Below are 24881 nucleotides of genomic sequence, written 5' to 3' on the forward strand. Positions count from 1 at the left end.
GTTCTTTCTTGAAGAGAGGTCTGTCACTGAGTCCAACATTAAGCAGGCTCCTGAACTGTGGCCCTTCTCAGAGCCTTCACTCTACATGGGGATTCCTCAAGGGGGAGAGACAGGCAGTATTTCCTAAACCACTTTGATGAAGAACTTTTCCTTTGTTTCATGGGACTAATGCTGTATGGTGGTACAAACTGCATCCCAGCCCACCAGTGGGCCATGAAATAAGTCTTTCAGAACCAATTAAATAACTTAGAATAGAAAATACCCCTGCACACCACTCTTGGTAGAACTGGAACTGAATATTTTAATTATGTGTGCAGGTAAGGTGTATATGTACTGGGACACAATGCAAAGTACCTTTCTTAGTGTGGGTCACATCAGAAAAGCCTGCAAAAGCTCTGTGGAAGGCACTTTGGATTGTGCTGCAACCACTGTGCCTCCTGGGCTGACCTCCACATCTGTGCCCATGTCAGCTCTTGCCACTCTCTCCCTGAAAGTGTGCCCTCTCTAACCCAGCTCCACTTCTGCAGCTTGAGCAGCTCTTTCTAAAATGCAAATCTGCTCCCACACTCCCTCAGAAGCTTTCCCTGCCTCCCCAACTTCTGAGTCTGGCATTCAAGGCTCTGTGCTAAGCCCCACCTACTGACGAGTTCTACCTTCCAGTGCCTTCCTCCTGTATCCTGTGCTCCGGCCAAATTTCCTGCTCTGCAAGCACACCACATGCTTTCTGATCTCCAGACCTTTACTACACTTTGCCTCCCTCTGAGCATACCCTTGCATGCCGCCGCCGTCCAGTGCAATCCTACGCATTGTTCAGTTCTGGGCCCCACCACCTTCTCTGAGAAGCCTCCCAGATGACCACACTGAGAGTACTCTTTCCCCTCTCTGCTCCCATCATGGGTGTCTCCCTCTGGCCCCTCAGCCTTCGGAAATGCCAAGACAATCCGGAATGACAACTCAAGCCGCTTCGGGAAGTACATTGACATCTACTTCAATCCCAGTGGGGTGATTGAGGGTGCGCGCATTGAGCAGTTTCTCCTGGAGAAGTCTCGAGTCTGCCGGCAGGTGAGCCCTCTACCCGCTGCACTAGTCCTGGGGGCAACTTCCACGTGCCCCAGGATGGAGTCAGGGGATTAGGGAGGCTTCCAAGAGGGGTCCTCTTCAATCACTCTCACCCCTCCTTTGCTCTTCCGCAGGGACCTCTCCAGACCCCACAGGTCTTAGCTCACTGCCACTGAACCCTTGTCTTACCCTGAGACAGGCCAATGACCCCTAGAATTGGGTAATAATGGTCCTTTCCCAGTATTCAAGGAAAAGACATGATAGGCTTTTCTGTTCTCAATTTTCCATCCATGTAACTTCCTTCATTCTTTGGTGCCTACTACCGTGTTTCTCCGAAAATAAGACCTAACTGGTCAATCAGCTCTAATGCGTCTCTTGGAGCAAAAATTAATGTAAGACCCAGTCTTATTTTACTATAAGACCGGGTATAATATAATATAATATTTAATATAATACTAGGTGTAATATAAGACCGGGTCTTATATTAATTTTTGCTCCAAAAGACGCATTAGAGCTGACTGTCTGGCTAGGTCTTATTTTCGAGGAAACACGGTACTCCTCACCTGTACTGGAATTAATTCTGAGGCTGTGCCAGCTCCCCAGCTGAGGGTCTGTAACCTGACATCACTCCCTCACTCGTGACTTTAGGGAGGGTGCCTTCAGGATTTTGGGAGGGGCCTTGGAGTGGTTGGTTCATTGGGCCGGTGGGTGGCCTTGGCACAGGGATGCGGGATGAGCTGGAGTGGGAGGCAGGCAGGATGAGGACAGCGAGGAGGCCAATGCTAGGGCCACACCGAGCAGAGAGGCCTCGCATCAGAAGCCGTGACAGTGACAGGACTTGGGGGCAACGGCCGAGGCGCAGGGAATCGCTGACAAGCTCTCGGGACTGCCTTCCCCGCCAGGCCCCGGAGGAGCGGAACTACCACATCTTCTACTGCCTGCTCATGGGGATGAGCGCGGAAGAGAAGGAGCTGCTGGGCCTGGGAACGCCCTCCGAGTACCACTACCTGACCATGGTGCGGCCGCCCGCCCTGCCCCCATCTCCGGACCCCGCCCCACCCGTCGGCCCCACCCCTCCCCCACTCCGCCCCTCTCCTGTCTCGCCCTGCCCCCCCACTCCCGCCCCTGCCAACAGCTAATGAAGAAGGAAGAGGGAGGGTTGTCCGGGATGGTGCCAGCTCAACCTTTGCTTTACACTCGAAGAAAAGGCCAAACTCAGGCGAGGCCCCTGAGACAGGCCCTGGGTTCCTCTTTTTCTCCTCCACCCCACCCCCTTCTCTGTTTGCTTTCTTTTCGACTGTCAAGAGACACCCTCGTCTGAGGCGTCCTTATTTCCCCCTGAACTCATGGTCCTTCCCCACATACCTCTCCGTCGTTTGGTCCCAATGGACAAAAGGCTCCTGGTCACCAGTAGGTCATGGACAGCCGGTCCCACGTCTCTCCTTCCCCGACTTCATTCCAGTCGCCATCCTGTAGGTGCCCCTAGAACTTGAACTCGGGGAGAGCAGGGACCTTAGGCTTGCTCTCAACTGCGTCCCACCCCTAGCCCCCATCCCCGCCTGAACAGTGCAGCGCAGTCTGTCCGTTTGCTGACAAGGGAACGGTGACTTCTACCTCTTGCATCTCTCTCCGCGTAGCCCTCTCTCTGTGTTCCCTGTGTCAAGGCCTTCCGCAGCCTTTGCCTGGACCATGGGGGACCCTGGGTGCCCCTCTCACCTAGTTTATCACCTACCCTGCAGGCTTGCCCCCTACTCCATCATCCACCCTGCAGACCTTCCACATGCAAGTCTGACTGACTGCATCTCCGATGACGATTCTTCAGGGGTTCCCTGTAGCCCTGTAGCGTGGTTTCCAAGTCCCTCCAGATTCCATCCTTGGGCCTCCCCCCCTCACCACATACCCCAACCTTCTTGTAGCGCACGCTCCTTCCTCCCTCCTCCTGGACCTCCCTCCCCCCTGCACTGCTTTGAAGCTCAGCATGTGGGGCCAGCTCACACTGCCTCCTCCTGGAAGCCTCACCCCACTTGCCAGCAGGCTGGCCCGCCTTCTTTGATATTGGCACTTGTGACAGTCTATGAGCCCATCACCTGCTTCTTGCCTGCCCCTCCTGTATGCGCGATACCAGGGCAGGGCTAGGTCACGCCATTTCTGAATGCCCAGCAGTAGCACAGGGGCTGACACACGGTGAGCCTTGGAAAGCGTTTGTTAAAGGAACCCAAGGCGTTTCCCAGAGGGTAAGGCAGGCGTTACTACACATGGGTGGCTGATCGAGGCTCAGAGGAGCTGACTGACTGCACACAGCTACCAGGCCACACAGCTACCAGGGGCCGGTGCTGGACACAGAGCCCAACGCGCTGCGTCTGCCTCTGCTTCTGCCTCCGGAGGTGCTTTTGTGTGTTATCTGGGCTTGGTCCTCCCTGTAGCCCCTCAGGGTCCACTCAGAGCATATGAAGTGTCACTTACCGGAGCCCTTGGCTGAATCCCCGAGACTTCTCTGCCTTGTGGGCCCTAACTGGAGGGGATGGGGCATGGGTGGCCCCTAGAATGCTGAGGTTCCTGACCTTGCAGGGGAACTGCACCTCCTGTGAGGGGCTCGATGATGCAAAGGACTACGCTCACGTGCGCTCGGCCTTGAAGATCCTCATGTTCTCTGACTCCGAAAACTGGGACCTCAGCAAGCTGCTGGCAGCCATTCTCCACCTGGGGAACGTGGAGTTCATGGGTAATGCTCCCCCCAAACTGCACCCTGTTTGAGGGACCGGGACAGGAGGAGGAAGACATCTCTTGGAATTTCACCTAAAGAGCCTGCCAAGATCATGTGGTCTAACCCATCCTGGAAAAATACACTGAAAATGTTAGCTATGATTCGGGAGGTCTTGTGGGGTTAGGGGGAAGAGTCAAAGCCTAGGTCCCTCCAAAGGGGAAGACTTGATCAATCACCCCCACTTTTAGCTGGGACGCCAAAGGGCTACCTCCTCAGGGTAAGAGTAAGGGTAAACCAGAGTAAACAAAGCCATACACCACCTTGCAGACCAGTGTGGTCTAGGGATTAAGGTGTCCTGGCCTGTTAGCTCCCCAAACACCTGACCTAGAGGATACAGTGAGAAGACATAGCATGCATGGAACTGGAGTCCAAGAGGAAGAGAGAGAACCAATGGGGCGCAGGCAGTATGTGATGAGATTGTGGCTGGCTCTGAACTCGGGAAAGACGGCCATTCACAGAGCAGTGGGCAAGGACAGAGTTTTCAATAAACTGTCCTGGAGCAACAAAGCATCCACGTGGAAGACATGACCAGACACCACTGTCTCACACCATATAAGGAAGTTCACGCCAAGTGAGTCGTAGCAGGTGACCATGTGATCTGTCAACACCCTGGGCACTTCTGCCAGTGAGAGGTGGATGCTGACAAGCAGGGAAGTCAGGACATGGCAGAGGATGATAAATGTGATGCTGAGGCAAGCACAAGCCAGGCACAAAAGAGTGCAGACAGTGAGAGCACACGCAAAATTTAAAAATGCAAAACTAAATGCTGTTTAGGGATTAACACGTAGGTAGTAAAAAATAGAGAGAAAACAAGGAAGTGATTTCCATGAAAATTGGGAGAGTGGTTATCTCTAGTGGAGGGAACATGGCCTCACCAGGAAAGGGCCGAGCGGAGCTTTGGGTGTTGGCCAGCCTCTCTATTTTGACTTCAGTACTGGTTGTTGACTTCATAATTATTCATTATAACAAACCTTTGAGTTTTATGCACTTTTTTATCTGTATGGTTTATTGTACAATTTTTTAAAGTTAAAAAAAAAACATACAGAAACAACATTCCCTCCTCCCCCCATCCCAGCAACTGTAAAGTGGAGGTTAACTCAAAGAGGAGGAGCTGGAAGGAGGGAGGCCGGTACGGAGACTTACCATAGGGCTGGGCCCAGCTTACAGTCTGCTCTGCTACTCTTTGCTTATTTGACTGAATGAGTATGTGAATGCCCAGGTTTCTGTGGACAGCAGAGTGGGTTGAAGGGGCCCGATGGCTCATCTCCTCCCTTAATAGACACTCCTGCACCTGCACCCCCACGCCACCCCAGTCCATCCCCGCTCTCTCTCCAAACAAACCCACGTGGCTTCAAACTTCCCTTTGACATCAGGTGCTGATCTCACTGAGCAGAGCAGAGCAGGGAAGTAGTCTGTCTATTCTCACAGCCAAAGTGCTGATAATCACCTGGGACACTGGCTCCCAGAGAGGGGCCGGGAGAGGCAGAGCTTGGGGATGGGCTGCCCAAGGCCCAGCCCTTACTGGGGCCTCTCCCCTCACTTCCATTGCGTTGCCACTTACAGTGACTGCTTCTCTCTGCAGCTGCGGTCTTTGAGAACCTGGATTCCTCCGATGTGATGGAGACACCTGCCTTTCCCACTGTGATGAAGTTACTGGAGGTAGCCAGGCTGTTGTGTCTGCCAGCTTCCGTTTTTTTGTGAGGGGGCCCAGGGGCCTAGGTTGACAGACCCCTTACCCCCCACACCCACCAGACGCCCCATTCTTATAACCTTCCCAGACTCCAGCTTCCGCTCCCCACTCTTCCTGGGGGTGGGAACCAGGGTGGGGCAGGGTGAGCTAATCAATAGCAAAGGAGCAAAATGGTGTCTGGCTTTAACAGTTTCTTCCCTTTCCCATCCCACTCCCTGCTCTTCAGTGGCCTTCATGCAGCAGCCTCACTCTGCACCCCAGGCTCTCCCCACTTGGCTTTGCTGGCCCTTCCTTAGCTCCCATCAAACATCCCTGCCCTCATCCTGGTCCCCAGGGCTGCCCCATGAGCTGTGCTCTTCCAGGAAAGTGGAGTGTGCTCACACCATTAGCCTCCAGGGTATTCCAAAGAGAAACGGAGCCTCCACTCGGAGGAAGAACACAGGCTCCAGGCAGGGAAACATCTCTGCACTGGGGACACTGTGATGTCCTCCACAGCACATCCCATTGGAAGTTCTGTTGGGAAAGTAATAGGATCAGAAGAAAAGGGGGGGGAGAGGAGGGGGGAAAAGGAAGGAAAGTAAAAGCAGTCACATTAGGCACATTTTGCTGCTCATGTTCTTCATTTGGATCAGGGTTCTAGAAACTTTGGGTTTTGCCAGCTCGGTCTTCCCTGCACGGTGGGGCCTGGCCCATCCAGACTCCTCCTGCTCCCTGAGAACTTAGCCTCCAGGCAGGAGTGGCTTTGGTTGGGGCATATCCAAATGCCAACGGCCTGGCTTCAGAGCCCTCCCTGCCCATTGTTTTCCAAGGTCCACCTGGTGGTGCCAGCCCCTTCCCCAGCCCGCAGGAGCCAGCACAGGCCTGGTCACCCAAGCAGCCAGTGTGCTCAGGGCCCACCCAGCTTGTGCATCCTCCTGAATGCTCAGACACCCCAGTGGGCGGACTGACCCTTGGCCAGGGCCCGCCCAGGATCCTGGCTCTGGTCCCATGTGACCTGGCCCTACTCACAGGCATCTTCCACTGTCAGGTCTTGGGCATAAGGTGTTTGGTCATGAGTGGGAACAAGACATCGCACAGGCAGGTCAGAGTCCTAGAGCCAGGCCCTGCCCCGTCAGCCTGCTCTCCGCCCGCCTTCTCAGGTAGAGCACCAGGCACTCCGGGACTGTCTGACCAAGCACTCCATCGTCATCCGCGGGGAATTTGTCACCAGGCGTCTGCACACGGCCCAGGCTGCAGCCCGGAGGGATGCCTTTGTGAAGGTGCAGACCTGCAGGGGGGAGAGGCCGCCCACCCCGGGAAGGCCCCGCAGCCCCACCCCACCCCCGCTCCCCGCCCCCGCCCCGCGTCTTCGTACTGAACCCACTGCTTGCCCTGTTGATGTACAGAAGGCAAAAGCAGAGCAAGCTGGGCCTGTCTGGGCTCTGCCAGTCACCTGCCTGATGACTGCGACGTCCTAGCCTTCCTGGGTTGGCTTCTTGTCTTTACTGTAGGGGTGATGTCGTATCCTGCAGTGGGTCTGTGAGCTCCAGTGTGATAGGGCATTTCTGGGTGAACGTGGAGAAAGGAGCAAGCAGCCTTCTGTGCTGCAAAGCCCGAGGCTTTACCTATGTTTTCTCAGGGCATCTATGGCCACCTCTTCCTGTGGATCGTCAAGAAGATCAATGCTGCGATTTTCACCCCGCCTGCCCAGGACCCAAAAACTGTACGAAGGGCCATCGGCCTCCTCGACATATTTGGCTTTGAAAATTTCCAGAACAATAGGTATGAAGAGCTCAGTTCACCTGCTTTCAGAAAATGGAAGATAAGCTTAACTTTAAGTGAGGAAGCCTGAGGCTAAGCATCCCTCCCCGTGGGGCTGGGAGCGGAGGCCAGGGTGAGCCCAAGTCTCTCTGCAGGGACATGGTCTGTGCGTCCCCTGGCACCCACAACATGTCTAGAGGAGGCCACATAGCTAAAAGCATCCCAAGAAGCAGGCTGTGGCCCCAGCCTTTGTCACCCCTTTTGAGCCATCTGTTCTCCTCATGAATCTGAGTGAATTGTCACATGAGGTTGGGGTGAAAATGGACGTCAGTAACATTATCCGACTGCATCTTGGGTGGGTATGTTATACTAGGTATTAGGGGGAAGGGGTGGATTTAGGGGTCATCCCTGACTTGTGAGTGTGGTGGGGTACAGCAAGGCAGGGCACTTCTGACCCAGTGCCCCAGTACCCTGTCTGGAAGCTGAAGAGCTGACCAGGAGACAGGTCAGAACAGTGACACCCAGCTGCGACTGTCATGAAGGCTGGGGGTGAGAGGAGACAAGGATGGGGAAGGGAGCCCGGCAGTGCAGCCACATAAGGGTACTGGATGCTCTGGCACCTTATCAAGTGGCAGGAGGACGTCACGTGGGGAGAACGAGGGCTGCGACAAGCACACAGGAAGCATCCGAGATGCCACCTAGCATAGGGCTTGGCAGGAAACAGCCCTGCACTGACTCCAGGAAGCAGAAACCACTGTCAGAGAAGCCAAGAGGCTCGCCTGACCTTGGCATGTCCTTGCCCAAGGCCCTGTCTCTATGTGAAGTCAGAGAGTGCCCCTTGGAGAACCAGAATTGTCAAGACACAAGCCAAGCTCGCTGGGGTCGCAGGCTCCCAGGACTAGCTGGGTGGGCAGGGCAGGGAGAACGAGGCCCCATACGATGGCAGCTCTAAGAAACTCACTGTAAACTCAGATGTGATCCAGATCATTGGTTTCTGTCCCCAAGAGGTTCAGCTGAGCAGACCAAGCAGACCTTTGGAAACCTTAGAAGAGCACGAGTAGTTGGCTGTGTGGGGGCAGGGGTGGGGCCTGGCCATTTATGCAAGGACCCCTCTCTGGAGGAGACACAAACTGCGTTTGTGACAAGGGTTGCAGTCTGGGGTCCTGGAAAAGGACGAGTGCTGTGTCACCCAGCACCCAGTCACTCGCCCAGTCACGCCTTCTGTGAGTGTCCCCTGACCTGTGTGCTGGGAGTGAGGGACAGGGCTGACCTGTGCCCTCACGTTTTGGGTTAACAGAAGTGGAACAACCAGCCTCAGGTATGATGAGGTTCTGCATAAAAGGATGACCCATCCTGAGGCAGAAATACCTAAGGGAGACCTAGGGGCTGAGCAGAGAGCCTGACCATGAGGAAGGAGAGGAATGGCAGGCAGCAAGTGTGTGAAGACTCAGAGACAGGAAAGCACTGGGTGCCCTCACAGCTGCGGAAGTCCCGAGTGGCCTAGGGCCACTCCCTGAGAGAGAAGCAGGCTTTCTACTGTGTCACTCTCTGGATCCTGAAAACAGCCCGGGCAGATTGAAGAAGGGGGTAGAACAAGCTGGGGTGGGCATGTCAGAAAGCTCCCTCTAGTGGCAGGTGGAGAAAGACTGAGGCTGGGGCAGGAAGAGCCCCCGGGGGCCAGTACTGGGCTCAGGGTGAACGATGAAGGTGGCCTGTACTAGGGTGGCAGCAGTGGGAGGGAAATGAAGTAAAGAGGTCAGGGTGCTGAGAGAGCATGGACCAGCATTGGCAACTGATTGGCAGTGGGGAGGAGGGGGAGAGGTTGTCAGGCATGACCCCTTGGTTTGTGACTTGGGCCAGGAGTAATGCGTGGAGGGACCATCTCCTGAGGTAGGGAACCCAAGAGGAAGAGCAAGTAGGAGGATTAGGTTGGGGTAAGAATGCAAAGGAACCCAGCAGTCAATATCAGGTCTTCAGAGGCTCCCCTCAGTAGGAGGGCTACTTGCCCATGGGGCTACGGCTGCTGTAGGACACTTGGTCCCCCAAGGATGGTTTCCATGTCATGAAAGGCAGGCCTGGCAGAGGGCCCTGTAGGCAACTGGTCAGGAGCAAAGGCAGGAGAGCTCGATGGCATGCTGAGCCTTGCCCTTTCTCCTAGTCTGTTTGCTGTGGGGTGGAGGAGGTGAGGGGTGGGGACAGAGGTAGAGAGGAAGGAGGGGGGTGTCAGTGTGCACACGACTCCGTGTGAATGGGGATGGGCACATGCGTGTGGTGTGTGGTATGTGCATTGGTCAGCAACCCGTGGTTCCCTGGGGACCGCGTGCTGCAGCAGGGACCGCCCTGACCCTGTCCTGCCGGTGGTTGTGGCGGCGCTGCCTCCCCAGCTTTGAGCAGCTCTGCATCAACTTCGCCAACGAGCATCTGCAGCAGCTCTTTGTGCAGCACGTGTTCAGCATGGAGCAGGAGGAATACCGCTCAGAGAGCATCCCCTGGGACTTCATCCACTACACCGACAACCGGCCCACACTGGACCTGCTGGCCCTCAAGCCCCTGAGCATCATCTCCCTGCTGGACGAGGAGAGCCACTTCCCGCAGGTGGGGAACCCGTTCAGTCTCCTCCGTGAGGCTGGGAAACCCCCCCGGGCTGGCCCGCTTGTTCTGGGGTTGCTGAAACTTCTGCCGGGAAGTAGCAGAGCAGCCCCACTCACCCCCAGCCAGAGCTCCTCTCTCCTCCAAGGCCTACCCCCTGCAGAAAGCCTTCCTGGTTCCACTCACACTGCCTCTCCAGCAGAATGACATCTCAGTCACTGATTATTTAGATTCAAGAACACACTCCAACAGGGGGTTTGCAGAGTACCCTTGGACCAATAGCTGCAGAGGGTACAAGAGAAGGCAATGCCTTTCTTCTCGTTCTCGGGGAATTCTGCCTGTCCTTGGGGAGATAGACTCCAATGCCTTCAGTAAGAGCTCTGAAGCCAGGACTGGGGAACCTGGGCAATTATAGGGAAGTGTGGAGCTGGGGCGCTGGCGGTGGAGGTCTCTGCTCGGGCTCAGCCCTCACTCACTGTGACAGGTCACCACCCTCGGCACCAGTTTGTTGTCTGTGGGAAGGCCCTCAGTCATTCTGAGCTGAGTTGCTTTGGGCCTCTTAGGGAGCCCCTGAGCCCTGTGGGTGTGCCAGCTGACCTCCCTGTGGCGGGGCTCTGGGACCTCAGCCCATAGGGTGTCTGTGTTCCTCCAGGGAACAGATGCCACCATGCTGCAAAAACTGAACAGTGTCCATGCCAACAACAAGGCCTTCCTGCAGCCCAGGAACATCCATGATGGCAGATTCGGCATTGTCCACTTTGCAGGCGAGGTGTACTACCAGACAGAAGGTAGGGGCAGCTCCTCCCACACCCCCTTCCTCCAAATCTGCATCAGGTTCCAGAGGCCACAGAGAGGAGGCTGAGAGTGTTAGGTCATTTTGCAGAGCTAGCAATAGGACAAAGGGAAGGGAATGGACCAGGCATGTTTTGTTTGTTTTTTTGGTAACAGCTCTATTGAGATATAATTCACATACCATGTAATTTACCCATTTTAAGTATACAACTCAATGGTTTTTAGTATATTCACAGAGTTGTGTAACCACTGCTACAATTTGCAATATTTTCATCATCCCGAAAAAAAGCCCTCTTTAGCAGTCATTCCTCATTTCCGGTCGACCCTCCCCAGCCTCTGGCAGCCACTTATTTCTGTCTCTGTGAATTTGCCTATTCTAGACATTTCATGTGACTGGGACCGCACAATATTGGGACTGGCTTCCTTCACTCAGCATCATGTTTTCAAGGTTCATCCATGTTGTAGCATGAGTCAGGACTTCATTTGTTTATACTGCAGCATCATGTCCCACAGGGAATATACCACAGACTGTTTATCCCTCATCAATTCATACACATTAGGGCTGTTTCCACGTTTTGCCTGTTATGAATAATGCTGCTATGAACACTCATGTACAAGTCTTTATGTGGATTTTTAAAAAATATTTTATTTATTTTGATATTCAATATTATTTTTATATTAATTTCAGGTGTACGGCATAGTGGTTAGACATTTATATAATTTAAGAAGTCATCTCCCTGACTCGTCTAGAATGCACCTGGCACTGTACATAGTTATTCCCATATTTCTGATTATATTCTCTATGTTTTACTTCACATCCCCACGACTATTTTATAACTATTAATTTGTACTTCTTAATCCCTTCATCCTTTTTACCTTGACCCCCAATCCCCTTCCCATCTGTCACCCCAACAAATCCAGTACCCATCTGACCCCATACATTGTTATTACACTATTATTGACTATATTCCCTATGCTGTGCTTTACATCCCCGTGACTACTTTGTAACAACCAATTTGTACTTCTTAATCTCTTCCCCTTTTTCACTCACCCCCAGTTCCCTTCCCATCTGGCAACCACCAAATTGTTGTATGTATCTACGTGTTTGTTTCTCTTTTATTTGTTTATTTTGTTCTTTGGATTCCACATACAAGTGAAATCACATTACATCTGTCTCTCTCTGTCTGACGTACTCCACTCAGCACAGTACCCTCCAAGTCCATCCACGCCACGACAGACGGCAAGAACCCGTTCACATCTATGGCTGAGCAGTATTCCATTGTATACATGTACCATCTGCTCTTTATCCGTTCTCCTATGGATGGACACCCAGGCTGCCTCCACATCTTGGTTATTGTAAATAATGCTGCAATGAACAAATGGATGTACACATCCCCTCAAAGTAGCGTTTTGGGTTTCTTCAGATAAATACACAGAAATGGAATTACTGGGTCCTTCTTTGTCTGATATAATTATTGCTACCCTAGCTTTCTTGTTTGTTTGTTTCCATTTTCATGAAATATCTTTTTCCCAACCTGTTTTTTGTGTGGTTATTTTTAAAGATTTTATTGGGGAAGGGGAACAGGACTTTATTGGGGAACAGTGTGTACTTCCAGGATCTTTTCTAAGACAAGTTGTTGTTCTTTCAATTGTGGTTGTGGAGGGCGCAGCTCAGCTCCAGGTCCAGTTGCTGTTGTTAGTTGCAGGGGGCACAGCCCACCATCCCTTGGGGGACTCGAGGAGTCTAACCGGCAACGTTGTGGTTGAGAGCCCACGCTCCAAAAAACTGAACCATCTGGCCACCTGGGAGCTGAGCTGCAGCTCATTGACTTCATTCTAGTTGCGGAGGGCGCAGCTCACTGGCCCATGTGGGAATCAAACCGGCAGCCTTCGGCGTTAGGAGCATGGAGTGCTAACCCCCTAAGCCACAGGGCCGGCCATCCCATCCCCTTACTTTCAGTCTGTATGTGCCTTTCTATCCGAAGTGAGTCTCTTGTAGGCAGCATATGTAAGGGTCTTATTTTCTTATCCATTTAGCAACCCTATCTTTTGATTGGAGCATCATTTAAAGTAATTGTTGATAGATATGTAGTTATTGCCAGTATATTCATTTTTTTAAATTAAAGTTTATTGGGGTGACAATTGTTAGCAAAGTTACATAGATTTCAAGTGTACAATTCTGTAATACATGATCTATATCTCACATTGTGTGTTCACCACCAGGAGTTAGTTCTCTTTCCATCACCATATATTAGACCCATTCACCCTCTTCTAGAACCCCCGACCCCCTTACCCTCTGGTAACCCCTAAACTATTATCTATGTCTATGAGTTTTTGTTCCTTCATTTGTTTGTCTTGTTCTTTTGTTGTTTTCAGTTTTATTAACCACTTATAAGTGAAATCATATGGTTCTCTACTTTTTCAGTCTGACTTATTTCGCTTAGCATTATACTCTCAAGATCCATTCATGTTGTCACAAATGGTACTATTTCATCTTTTCTTACTGCCGAATAGTATTCCATTGAGTATATATACCACAACTTCTTTATCCATTCATCTATCGAAGGACATTTTGGTTGTTTCCATGTTTTGGCCACTGTAAATAAAGCTGCAATAAACATTGGAGCACACCTGTCTTTATGGATAAATGTTCTCAGATTTTTGGGGTAGATACCCAGGAGAAGGATTGCTGGGTCATATGGTAATTCTATTCTTAATTTTTTGAGGAACCTCCACACTGCCTTCCATAGCAGCTGCCCCAGTCTGCATTCCCACCAACAGTGTATGAGGGTTCCTTTTTCTCCACAGCCTCTCTAACACTTGTTACTATTTGTCTTGTTGATGATAGCCATTCTGACTGGGGTGAGGTGATATCTCATTGTGGTTTTTATTTGCATTTCTCTGATGATTAGTGATGTTGAGCATTTTTTCATATGTCTGTTTGCCATTTGCATGTCCTCTTTGGAGAAATGTCCCTTCAGGTCCTCTGCCCATTTTTCAATTCGGTTGTTTGTTTATTTTGTTGTTATTGTTGTTGAGTTGTATGAGTTCCTTATATATTTTGGATATTAGCCCTATATCGGAGGCGCTGTTTGCAAAAATCTTCTCCCATTCAGTGGGTTGCCTCTTTATTTTGTCTATGGTTTCTTTTGCTGTGCAGAAGCTTTTAAGTTTGGTATAGTCCCATTCATTTATTTTAGCTTCTACTTCCCTTGCCTTTGGAGTCAAATTCATAAAGTGTTCTTTGAATGCAAGGTCCATAAGTTTAATACCTGTGTTTTCTTCTACGCAGTTTATTGTTTCAGGTCTTATGCTTAGGTATTTGATTCATTTTTATTTAATTTTGGTACATGGTGACAGATAGCAGTCCAGTTTCATTCTTTTGCACGAGGCTTTCCAGTTGTCCCAGAACCATTTATTGAAGAGGCGATCTTTTCTCCATTGTATGTTTTTTGCTTCTTTGTCAAAAATTATCTGTCCATATTTATGTGGGTTTATTTCTGGGTTCTCAATTCTATTCCATTGGTCTGTGTGTCTGTTTTTCTGCCAATACCATGCTGTTTTGATTATTCTTGCCCTGTAGTACAAGCTAAAGTCAGGGAGTGTGATACCTCCAGCATTGTTCTTTTTCCTTAGGATTGCTTTGGCTATTTGGGGTCTTTTGTGGTTCCATACAAATCTGATGATTCTTTTGTTCTATTTTTTTTTAAATGCCTTTGGGATTTTGATGAGGGTTGCATTAAATCTGTATGTTGCTTTGGGTAATACGGCCATTTTAACTATGTTGATTCTTCCAATCCATGAGCATGGAATGTCTTTTCTATTTCTTTCTGTCTTTTTCAATTTCTTTTAAAAACGTCTTATAGTTTTCAGCATATGGGTGTGATGTGGGGTCTCTGTTCCCGCTCCCCACATAAGAACGCAGGACATGGTGAGGCCAAAAAGGAACACCCACGGAGCCATAGGTAGGGGAGTCATACCACTGTACTCCGCGCCTCTCTGCAATCCACGCTTGCTAGCTCAGCCACAATCTTCTTGCTAGCCCCCATTTTGCTGCTAGCATACCATGGCAGTTATATTAGTGGCCAATGGCTCACTGGTTACAGCTGACGGCCAACTAGCCACAGCTGATGGCCATCCAATCACAGTTAATGGCCATTTACTACCTGAGCCAGCACCTTCCACGTGAAGCCGAGAGTCTGGAAACTGTACTCCTGGCTCTGTCCCCACATAGGTCTTTCACATCCTTGGTTAAGTTTATTCCTAGGTATTTTATTCTTTTTGTTGCAATTGCAAAAGGAATTGCTTTTTTAATTTCTTTTTCTGAGCTTTCATTGTTAGTATATAGGAATGCAATGGACTTTTGTACGTTAATTTTATAGACTGCGACTTTACTGTATTCGTTTATTGTTTGTAATAGCTTTTCGGTGGAGTCTTTAGGGTTTTCTATATATAGCATCATATCCACTGCAAAGAGTGACAATTTAACTTCTTCATTCCCAGTTTGGATGCCTTTTATTTCTTTCTCCTGCCTGATTGCTCTGGCAAGGACTTCCAACACTATGTTGAAAAGCAGAGGTGATAGGGGGCACACCTGTCGTGTTCCTGAACGTAGAGCAAAGGGCTTCAGTTTTTCACCGTTAATTATGATATTAGCTGAAGGTTTCTCATATATGGCCTTTATTATGTTAAGGTATTTTCCTTCTATACCTATTTTATTAAGTGTTTTAATCATAAATAGATTTGTATCTGGTCAAATGCTTTTTCTGTATCAATTGATATAATGATATGATTTTTGTCCTTTATTTTGTTTATGTGGTGTATCACATTGATGGATTTGTGTATGTTGAACCATCCTTGTGCCCCTGGGATGAACCCCACTTGGTCATGATAAGTAACCTTTTTAATGTATTGTTGCATTCAATTTGCTAGAATTTTGTGTAGCATTTTTACATCTGTATTGATCAGAGATATTGGTCTGTAGTTCCTTTCTTTGTGTTGTCCTTATCAGGTTTTGGTATCAGGGTAATGTTGGCCTCATAAAATGCGTATTGTCTCTTCTTCAATTGTTTGGAAGAGTTTGAGTAGGATTGGTATTAGATCCTCTTTGAAGGTTTGGTAGAATTCACTACTGAAGCCACCTGGTCCCGGACGTTTGTTTTTGGGAAGGTTTCAGATGACTGATTCAATTTCCTTACTGGTGATTGGTCTGTTTAGATTTTCCAGTTCTTCGTGATTCAGCCTAGGAAGGCTATATGTTTCTAAGAACTTGTCCTTTTCTGCTAGGTTATTGAATTTGGTGATATATAGTCCTTCATAGTATTCTTGGATGATCCTTTGTATTTCTGTGGTGTCCGTGATAACTTCCCCTCTTTCATTTCTGATTTTGTTTATTAGTGTCTTTTCTCTTTTCATCTTAGTTAGTCTAGCCAAGGGTTTGTCAATTTTATTAATCTTTTCAAAGAACCAGCTCTTTTTCACAATAATTTTTTCTATTGTCTTTTTGTTCTTTAGTTCATTTAGTTCTGCTCTGATTTTTATTATTTCCTCTCTTCTGATGACCTTGGGTTTCATTTGTTCTTCTTTTTCTAGTTCTTTAAGGTGTAACATGAGGTTATTTATCTGTGATTTTTCTTGTTTCTTGAGATAGGCCTGTAATGATATAAATTTCCCTCTTAAACTGCTTTCTCTGCATCCCTAAAATTTTGGTGGGATATATTTTCATTCTCATTTGTTTCTATGTGTCTTTTGATCTCTCCTCTCATTTCTTCTTTGACCCAGTCATTCTTTAAAAGTATATTGTTTAATCTCCACATATTTGTGGTTTTTTTCTGCTTTCTTTTTGCAGTTGATATCCAATTTTAAAGCTTTGTGATCAGAGAATATACTTGGGATGATTTCGATCTTCTTAAATTTGCTGAGGCTAGTTTTATGTCCCAACATTTGGTGTATCTTTGAGAATGTTCCATGTACACTAGAAAAGAAAGTATAGTCTGTAGTTCTAGGATGAAGTGTTCTATAAATGTCAATTATGTCCATTTCATCTAATGTGTCATTTAGAGCTGCTATTTCTTTATTTATGTTCTGTTTGGATGATCTCTCCATAGATATCAATGATGTATTTAGGTCCCCTACTACAATTGTGTTTTGGTCAATTTCTCCCTTTAGTTCTGTGAGCAGTTGCTTAGTATATTTTGGTGCTCCCTGATTGTGGGCATAAATATTTGATGACTGTTATGTTTTCTTGTTATATAGTCCCCTTTATCATTATGAAATGTCCATCTTTGTCTCTTGTTACATTTTTATCCTGAAGTCTGTTTCACCTGATATCACTAAGGCTACACCTGATTTTCTCTTGATACCATTTGCTAGGAGTGTCAATTTCCACCCTTTCACTTTGAGTCTTTGTTTGTCCTGGTAGCTGAGATGTGTCTCTTGGAGGCAGCATATGGCTGGGTTTAGCTGCAACTTTGTGCCTTTTTATTGGTGAGTTCAGTCCATTTACATTTAGGGTGATTATTGATATGTAAGGATTTCCTATCATTCTGTGTTTGGTTTTCTGGTAAGACGGTGTCTCCATTGTTTCTTTGCCTTTTTGTTGTTGTCTATTATTTCAGTGTCGTGGTATTCTATGATTTTTTTCCCTTTGTTTCTTCATTTATTACACTACATATTCACTTACGGATTTTTTTTTTTAATGGTTACCATTAAGTTTATGTAAAAGAAAGTTTCATATTTAGAATATTCTATTTCCTTCAGCATTGCTACTTTCTCCATTTCCGTATTCTGGTTCAGCCCTTTATTCTCCTCCCTTTTATGTTTTGGTTGCTACAAATTATCCCTATTGTTGCTGGTCGAATAGCCTCCTTCTGTATTTCTTGTAGTGCAGGTCATGTGTTAGAAAATTCCCTCAGCTTCTGTATGTCTGGGAAGGTCTTTATTCCTCCTTCATATCTAAAGGATATCTTTGCTGGGTATATTATTCTCGGTTCATAATTTCTCTCTTTCAAAAGTTTGAATTCTTGAGTCCCCTCCCTCCTGGCTTGTAGAGCTTCTGCTGAAAAATCTGATGATATTCTAATGTGCTTTCCATTATAGATTACCATCTTCTTTTCCCTGGTTGCTTGAGGATTCTTTCTTTGTCATTAATTTTTGACAGCTTCAATACAATGTGCCTTGGAGAAGGCCTGTTAGGGTTGAGGTAATAGGGGTTCTATTTGCTTCTTGGATTCGAGGATCCAGTTCTTTCCACAAGTTTGGGAAGTTCTCGTCAACTATTTGTTTGAATATACTCTCTGTTCCCTTCTCTCTTTCTTCTCCTTCTGGTATGCCCATTATTCTTATATTGCTCTTTCTGATGTAGTCTGAAAGTTCTTGTAGAGTTCTTTCATTTCTTTTAACTCTCAAGTCTCTCTCTTCTTCCATCTGTGTCATTTCCAGATTTCTATCTTCGATGTCACTGATTCTTTCCTCCATCTGGTCAACTCTACTACCTAAACTGGCTATTTCATTGTTCATTTCTTTTATTGAGTTCTTAATCTCCAGAAATTGTATTTGGTTCTTTTTAAAATTTCAATCTCTTTGGTGAAATGTTCATTTTGTTCTTTGATTGTGTTTCTGAGTTCATTAAACTGCCTGTCTGTGTTCTTGCATCTCGTTGAGTTTTTTTCAGAACTGCAATCTTGAATTCTCTGTCATTTAAGTCACATATTCCCATATCTTTAAGTTCATTTTCTGGAGACTTTTCATTTTCTTCCTGAGCTGTCTTCTTACTTTGGTTATTAACGGTGATTAATGATTTGTTATTTCTCTTCCTAGGCATCTACAGGAGTGGGTTCTGCAACAGGTTGATAAAAAGAGGTCTTTCTTTTGTTTTCCAGTAGGTGTTGGTAGAATGTTTTCTCTCCAACTGCAGCCTTTTATTCTCTCTCACACTGTAGTGTTATATTTTCTCTGCCCTTTTCCAGCTTCTCACACAATGGGGGAATTCCCTGGAGGACGGGCTTCTCCTCTATGAACAGTTTGCCTGGGTCATAGGGCACCGGCTCCGTGGGGAGATGTGGAGAACTTCTGAAGTTCCAAAGCTCTTCCTGCACCAGATTCAGAGCCTGTGTGTTTCAGCAACTCTGTTTACTCCTGCAGAGATCCCCGCGATAGGTGGGAATGGGGGTGGGGTGGGTTGTGAGAGGTGGCCCAGAGCAATGGCGGCGACCACCACCACAACCAGTCCTGCTTCCACGGCTTCCTCCCCTTTCCCTGAACTAGTTGGGCTGCGAGTCCATGTCTGCAGACCACAGTTCTCAGAACTGCAAATATTCTGTTCTTTTGATCTGACACTGCTAGTGTTCCGCTTCTAGCACCGGGCAGGTCGGGGCGGGGCGAGCTCTGGGAGGGTAGGGAGGGGGCGGCTAGGATCAGTGCCTAAGGCTTCCATTCTCTGCTTGTTAGTGAGGGCTTAAACAACGGTTTTCAGCCTTCTTCCCTCAGTCTTTGCTCCGAGGTCTCTGCTGTGAGCATTGGGTTCACACATGTTATTCGCTGTCCCCTTAGCCCTGTGGGCCATAAGCAGAGCCCTAGCAGTCCGAGTTCTTCCCTGTCCCGCAGCTGCGGTAGTTCCGGGATGCAGTGAGCTTGGAGCACCGAGCTAGGTCTGCATCCTGTGCCCGTGCGGCCCCATCTCTGAACTTCTCCCTTCCCACCTACCCCGCTCACACAATTTGCCCACCTTTAGATGATTTCAGTAGTGCGCCTTTTAGTCTTGCCTGTCTGCTGTGCTGGGAGTCCTTTGTGGAGTTATAATTGTTCAATTTGTTGTAAATTCCAGGGGAGATATCAAGAGGCTCACCTCACACTGCCATTTTTATGACGTCATCCCTATTATTCTTATTTTTATGTTTGTTTTTCTTTTTTGTCTTAAAGAAGTCCCTCTAAGATTCCTTATAATAGTGGTTTGGTTGTGATGAACTCCTTTAGCTTTTTCTTGGCTGTGAAAATCTTTGTCTGTCCTTTGAGTCTAAACGATAGCTTTGCTGGGTAACCTTGATTGTAGATCCTTGCTTTTCATCACTTTGAGTATTTCCTGCCACTCCCTTCTGGCCTGCAAAGTGTCTGTTGAGAAATCAGCTGACAATCTTATGGAAGCTCCCTTGTAAGTAACTAATTGCTTCTCTTTTGCTGCTTTTAGGATTCTTTCTTTGACTTTAACCTTTGGCATTTTAATTATGATGTGTCTTGGTGTTGGCCTCTTTGGGTTCATCTTGTTTGGGACTCTCTGTGCTTCCTGGGCTAGTATATCGATTTCCTTTGCCAGGTAGGGAAGTTTTCCGTCATTATTTCTTCAAATAGGTTTTCAGTTCCTTGTTCTGTCTCTTCTCCAACTGGTACCCCTATAATGCGAATATTGGTATATTTGATGTTGTCCCAGAGGCCCCTTAAACTGTCCTCATTTTTTTGGATTCTTTTTTCTTTTTGCTGTTCGGTTTGGGTGTTTTCTGCTACTTTATATTCTAAATTGCTGAACTGATCCTCTGCTTTATCTAATCTACTGTTTTGTTTTTGTTTTTGTTTTTTTATTGGAGAAGGGGAACAGGACTTTATTGGGGAACAGTGTGTACTTCCAGGACTTTTTTTCCAAATCAAGTTGTTGTCCTTTCAATCTTAGTTGTGGAGGGTGCAGCTCAGCTCCAGGTCCAGTTGCCGTTGCTAGTTGCAGGGGGTGCAGCCCACCATCCCTTGCGGGAATCGAGGAATCGAACTGGCAACCTTGTGGTTGAGAGCCCGCGCTCCAACCAACTGAGCCATCTGGGAGCTCAGCGGCAGCTCAGCTCAAGGTGCCCTGTTCAATCTTAGTTGCAGGAGGCGCTGCCCACCATCCCTTGCGGGACTCGAAGAATTAAACTGGCAACCTTGTGGTTGAGAGCCCATGCTCCAACCAACTGAGCCATCCAGGAGGCAGCTCAGCTCAAGGTGCTGTGTTCAATCTTAGTTGCAGGGGGCGGAGCCCACCATCCCTTTTGGGACTCCAGGAGTTGAACCGGCAACCTTGTGGTTGAGAGCCCACTGGCCCATGTGGGAATTGAACCAGCAGCCTTCGGAGTTAGGAGCATGGAACTCTAACCACTTGAGCCACCGGGCCGGCCCCCTATCTAATCTTCTGTGATTCTCTCTAATATATTCTTTATTTCTATTATTGTAGTCTTTATTTCTGACTGTTTTTGTTTTTTAATGTTTCCTATCTCTTTGTTCAAGTTCTCACTGAGATCAAACTCACTCGCTTATAACCAGTGGTTTGAACTCTATGTCTGACAGATAGCTTGCCTCCATTTTGTTTAATTCTTTTCTGGAGCTTTGTTCTGTTCTTTTATTTGGGACATGTTTCTTTGTCTCCCCATTTTGGCTGTCTCCCTGTCTTTGTTTCTATAGATTAGGTAGGGCTGCTATGTCTTCCTATCTTAGTAGAGTGGCCTTATGTACTAGGTGTCCTATGGGACACGTGGCGCAATCTCCCTGGTCACCAGAGCTGGGTGCTCCAGGTGTGTCCCTTGTGTGGGTTGTGTGTGCCCTCCTGTTGTAGTTGAGCCTTGGTTGCTGTTTGCACATCAGTGGGAGGGTTTGACCCTCAGGCTGATTGGTTGTGAGGACTGGCCATGACTACAGTGAAAAAGCTGTGGTACAGGGGCTGACCTTACAGAGCAGAGCAGGGTTTGCTTTAGCAGGCCTCTGGTGCCTGTGTAGTTTGCCCTTTGGGTGTGTCATCCTTGGAGGCAGTTGAGTGATGCTCTGGCTTGGTCTGAAGCTGGCCACCAGGTGTGCTAGCGATGGGGCCTCCTGAGAGGGGACCCACTGCTGACCAAGTTTAGCTGCAGCCCATGCCCTGTCCAGGGCCACCTGGAATCAGCCACAAAGCCATCTGCAGATGGCCACTGCCTACACTGGGCTTCGAGGTACCTCGTGAGGCCAATCTGCAAACGGAGGCTGGTTGTCACTAGTGCCAGGCTTAGAGCTGCTCAACCACAGGTACAGGACTTGCTCAAGCCAGATGCAGCTTGTTTGGGTTTTGTGAACCTTTAAGAAATTTCAGGAAAGTCTGCAGCATGAACTAAGACTTGTTTGTATGGAAAAGTCACTGGTAGCAGCTTGGGTATGCCTCAAAGTTGGTGGAGCAGTGTTTCCAGGAATCAGTAGGATGAGGCAGATGAAAGGTAATAGCCAGTTTGATGGAGACTCAGATATGGCTCTGCCTGCGTGTGCGTGCAGGGATCGTGAGGGCTCAACAAAGAAACAATGGCTTCCACCAGCTCCTCCATCCAAAAGCTGCCCCTCTAGTTTTCGCCCTGAAGCCAGACAACTCAGTTCCTCCCCTTATGTCCCTGACAACTTTCGAGCTGCTGCCCCAGCGATGGAGCTCAGATTGAGTGAGTTCATCAGCGAATAAGTCCATGTGCAGTCTCTTTAAGTGGAGAACCTGGGACTCCAGCTGCCCTCTGTCTCACTCAGCCACAATCTCCCCTGGTTTTCACAACCAGCAGTTATGGGGACTTCTCTCCCTGGCACTGTGAAGCCTGGTATGAGGCTGGGACCACTCATTCCTCCTATGGGTTCCTCTGCAGCCAAGATATCCCTCCCAATTTAAATGGTCACTCGTGGGTGTGGGTGCAGCCCGTTCTGCGTCTCTGCCCACATACCAGTCTCGAGGTGGCTTCCTCTGTATGTCCGTAGTTGTAGGGCTTTGGTTCAGCCAGACTTCAGGTGATAATGATAATTGTTTTGTAATCTAGTTGCAATTGATGTGATCCTGGGAAGAGGCAAGCACAGAGTTCACGTACTCTGCCATCTTGACCAGAAATCTTCTGTGGATGTATGTTTTCACTTCTTTGGGCTATATACCTAGGAGAGGAATTGCTGGGTCATATGGTAATTCTACGTATGTTTAACTTTTTGAGTAACCACCAATTTGTTTTCCAAAGTGTTTGCACAATTTTACGTTCCTACCACCAATGTGTAAAGGTTACAATTTCTCTACATCCTTGCCAACAAATGTTATTGTCTATCTTTTTTATTATAGCCATCCTGGTGGGTTTAAAGTGGTATCTTAAAATGGTTTGTGTTTCCCTGATGCTTAATGATGTGGAGCATCTTTTCATGTACTTACTGGCCATTTGTTTATCATCTTTGGAGAAATCTCTACTTAAATCCTTTGCCCATTTTTTAATTGGGTTGTCTTTTTGTTGTTGAGTTGCAAGAATTCTTTATGTATTCTAGATATAAGTACCTTATCGGATATATAATTTGTAAATATTTTGTGCTGTGGGTTATCTTTTCACTTTCTTTATAGTGTCCTTTGAAGCATGAAAGTTTTAATTTTGATGAAGTCCAACTTGCCTATTTTTTTCTTTGGTTGCTCATGCTTTTGGTGTCATGACTTGGAAACATTGCCTAACCCAAGATTTACCCCTGTGTTTTTTTCTAAGAGTTTTCTAGTTTTAGTTTTTACGTTAGGTCTTTGATCCATTTTGAGTTACTTTTTGTATATGTTGAGATAAGGTCAGGCATGATTTTGATTGGAGAAACAAAGGCCTGGGGTGGTTAACCTATTGGTGTGCATGAGATACATGGCCAGTGTGCAGCTGTGGTCAGGAAAATGGGCAGGCAGCCATAGTATCACTTTCTTTATGTAGCTCGTATGAAGAAATGAAGATGTGCTCTGGTCTGTTCGACTGGAAACTTGAAGTCTCACTGTTCAGTTGGAGATACCAGGGAGCACGTGCTTACTCTTCACCACTCCCAGCTTTGTGAGGGCTACACAGCACCCCCCGCACTCCTGGTGCAGTCCCCTTACTCTCACAGGCACCTGGGGCAGAGGTGGGGGAAACAGGCTCCCTTCCCCTGTCCCACCCTTGACTCAGTCTCCCCAGGCCTCACACCAGGCTATGCAAGTATGCACAGAGCACCCCACTAAAAGGTGGGGTGACTGAAAGTGGGGCAGAGTGGAAGAGAAAAGTCATGGTCACACTCTGAGGGTCAATCCTCAGAGTCCCAGGAGTGTCGTCCTTCAGCTTGCGCCTGGCCCTCATCTAGCCTGGCTTGGAGAAGCAGCCTTCTTCAGCATCTTCCCAATGTGATTCTGTGCCTGACTTTAGGGCGAGTCCATTCTTGCCCATGATGAGAGTGGAGGGATGGTGTCCTCTTACCTCTAGATCCATGCCTGTGTTTGCCTAGGGCTGCCATAGCAAAATTCCACAGATGGGAACAGAAATGGAGACTGGAAATCCGAGATCAAGGTGTCCGCAGGGTTGGTTCCTTCTGAGGCCTCTCTCATTGTAGATGGCGTCTTCTTCTGGTGTCTTCACTGTCTCTGTGCATGCCTGTGTCCTAAGCTCTTCTTCTTACAGGACACCAGTCCTATGGATTAGGACCTACTCTAATAGTCTCATTTTAATTTAGTCACCCATTTAAAGGCTGTATCCCCTCATGTAGTCACATTCTGAGGTACTGGGGGTTAGGACTTCGATATATAGATTTGGGGGGAACACATCTCAGCCCCTCCTCAATTTCTGGAGGCTCAGTTTTAAGGCTGGAGGGGCCCCTGGCCCTAGCAGGACTTTCCAAGACCCCAGAGCAGGGCTGGGGGAGGGGTCTTGGGGCTCTCAGTCTGTCAGGATCTCTTTAGTGGGTTACACTCATACTTGCTTCCTAAACCTGTCTGCTGAAGTGCACACATGTGCGCGCACACACACACAGACACATACACACCACACAGACACACAGCTTGAGGACACACATTCATTTCCAAGACTCACAATGAGGAGGGAAATACCCCATGAGGCCCTCATCGTCAGCCTGTCCTTGGATCCAGTAAGCCAAGTAGTGTTTAATTTCTTTCCTTCTTCTATTTTGGGCTTCCAGGAATTGCAGAGTATCCACCACCCCCTATTGTTTTCACAGGGATTTTGAGGCTGCCATTCCTGCACAGAATAGCTGGCTGGGGAAGGCTGGACACACAGACTCCCAGAATGTCTCAGAGCCCGGGGGTGATGTCCAGATTGCAAGCTCCCTGGACATTACCAGACTATCGGATTTTCAAGAATTGAGGGTGGAGGATTTCCTCACTTTCTCATTTTCCTTCTTTTTATTTTAGCTCCTTTATATAAATAAGAATTGCCTGAGTCATATTTGCCCAAGGTCACCCAGAAATTTTGTGGACCAGAGCCCTGATGCGAACTCTCAGGCCTCTCACTGTGGGGAAAT

The 24881-nt window shown here is 48.0% G+C and overlaps 1 protein-coding gene across 1 annotated transcript in view; it reads left to right on the forward strand.

Moving 5' to 3' along the window:
* The window catches only part of MYO7B (myosin VIIB), a 111289-nt gene that overhangs the window by 33648 nt on the left and 52760 nt on the right, over window positions 1-24881 (forward strand). Inside the window, exons 7-14 of the mRNA XM_033102344.1 lie at window positions 920-1062; window positions 1962-2075; window positions 3628-3781; window positions 5406-5482; window positions 6653-6772; window positions 7132-7274; window positions 9638-9848; window positions 10495-10630. Coding sequence (XP_032958235.1) covers window positions 920-1062; window positions 1962-2075; window positions 3628-3781; window positions 5406-5482; window positions 6653-6772; window positions 7132-7274; window positions 9638-9848; window positions 10495-10630 — 1098 coding nt within the window. The remainder of the gene's footprint in view (window positions 1-919; window positions 1063-1961; window positions 2076-3627; window positions 3782-5405; window positions 5483-6652; window positions 6773-7131; window positions 7275-9637; window positions 9849-10494; window positions 10631-24881) is intronic.

The sequence above is a fragment of the Rhinolophus ferrumequinum genome, unplaced genomic scaffold (genome assembly GCF_004115265.2).
Source record: "Rhinolophus ferrumequinum isolate MPI-CBG mRhiFer1 unplaced genomic scaffold, mRhiFer1_v1.p scaffold_84_arrow_ctg1, whole genome shotgun sequence".
In the NCBI taxonomy this organism is placed as follows: domain Eukaryota; kingdom Metazoa; phylum Chordata; class Mammalia; order Chiroptera; family Rhinolophidae; genus Rhinolophus; species Rhinolophus ferrumequinum.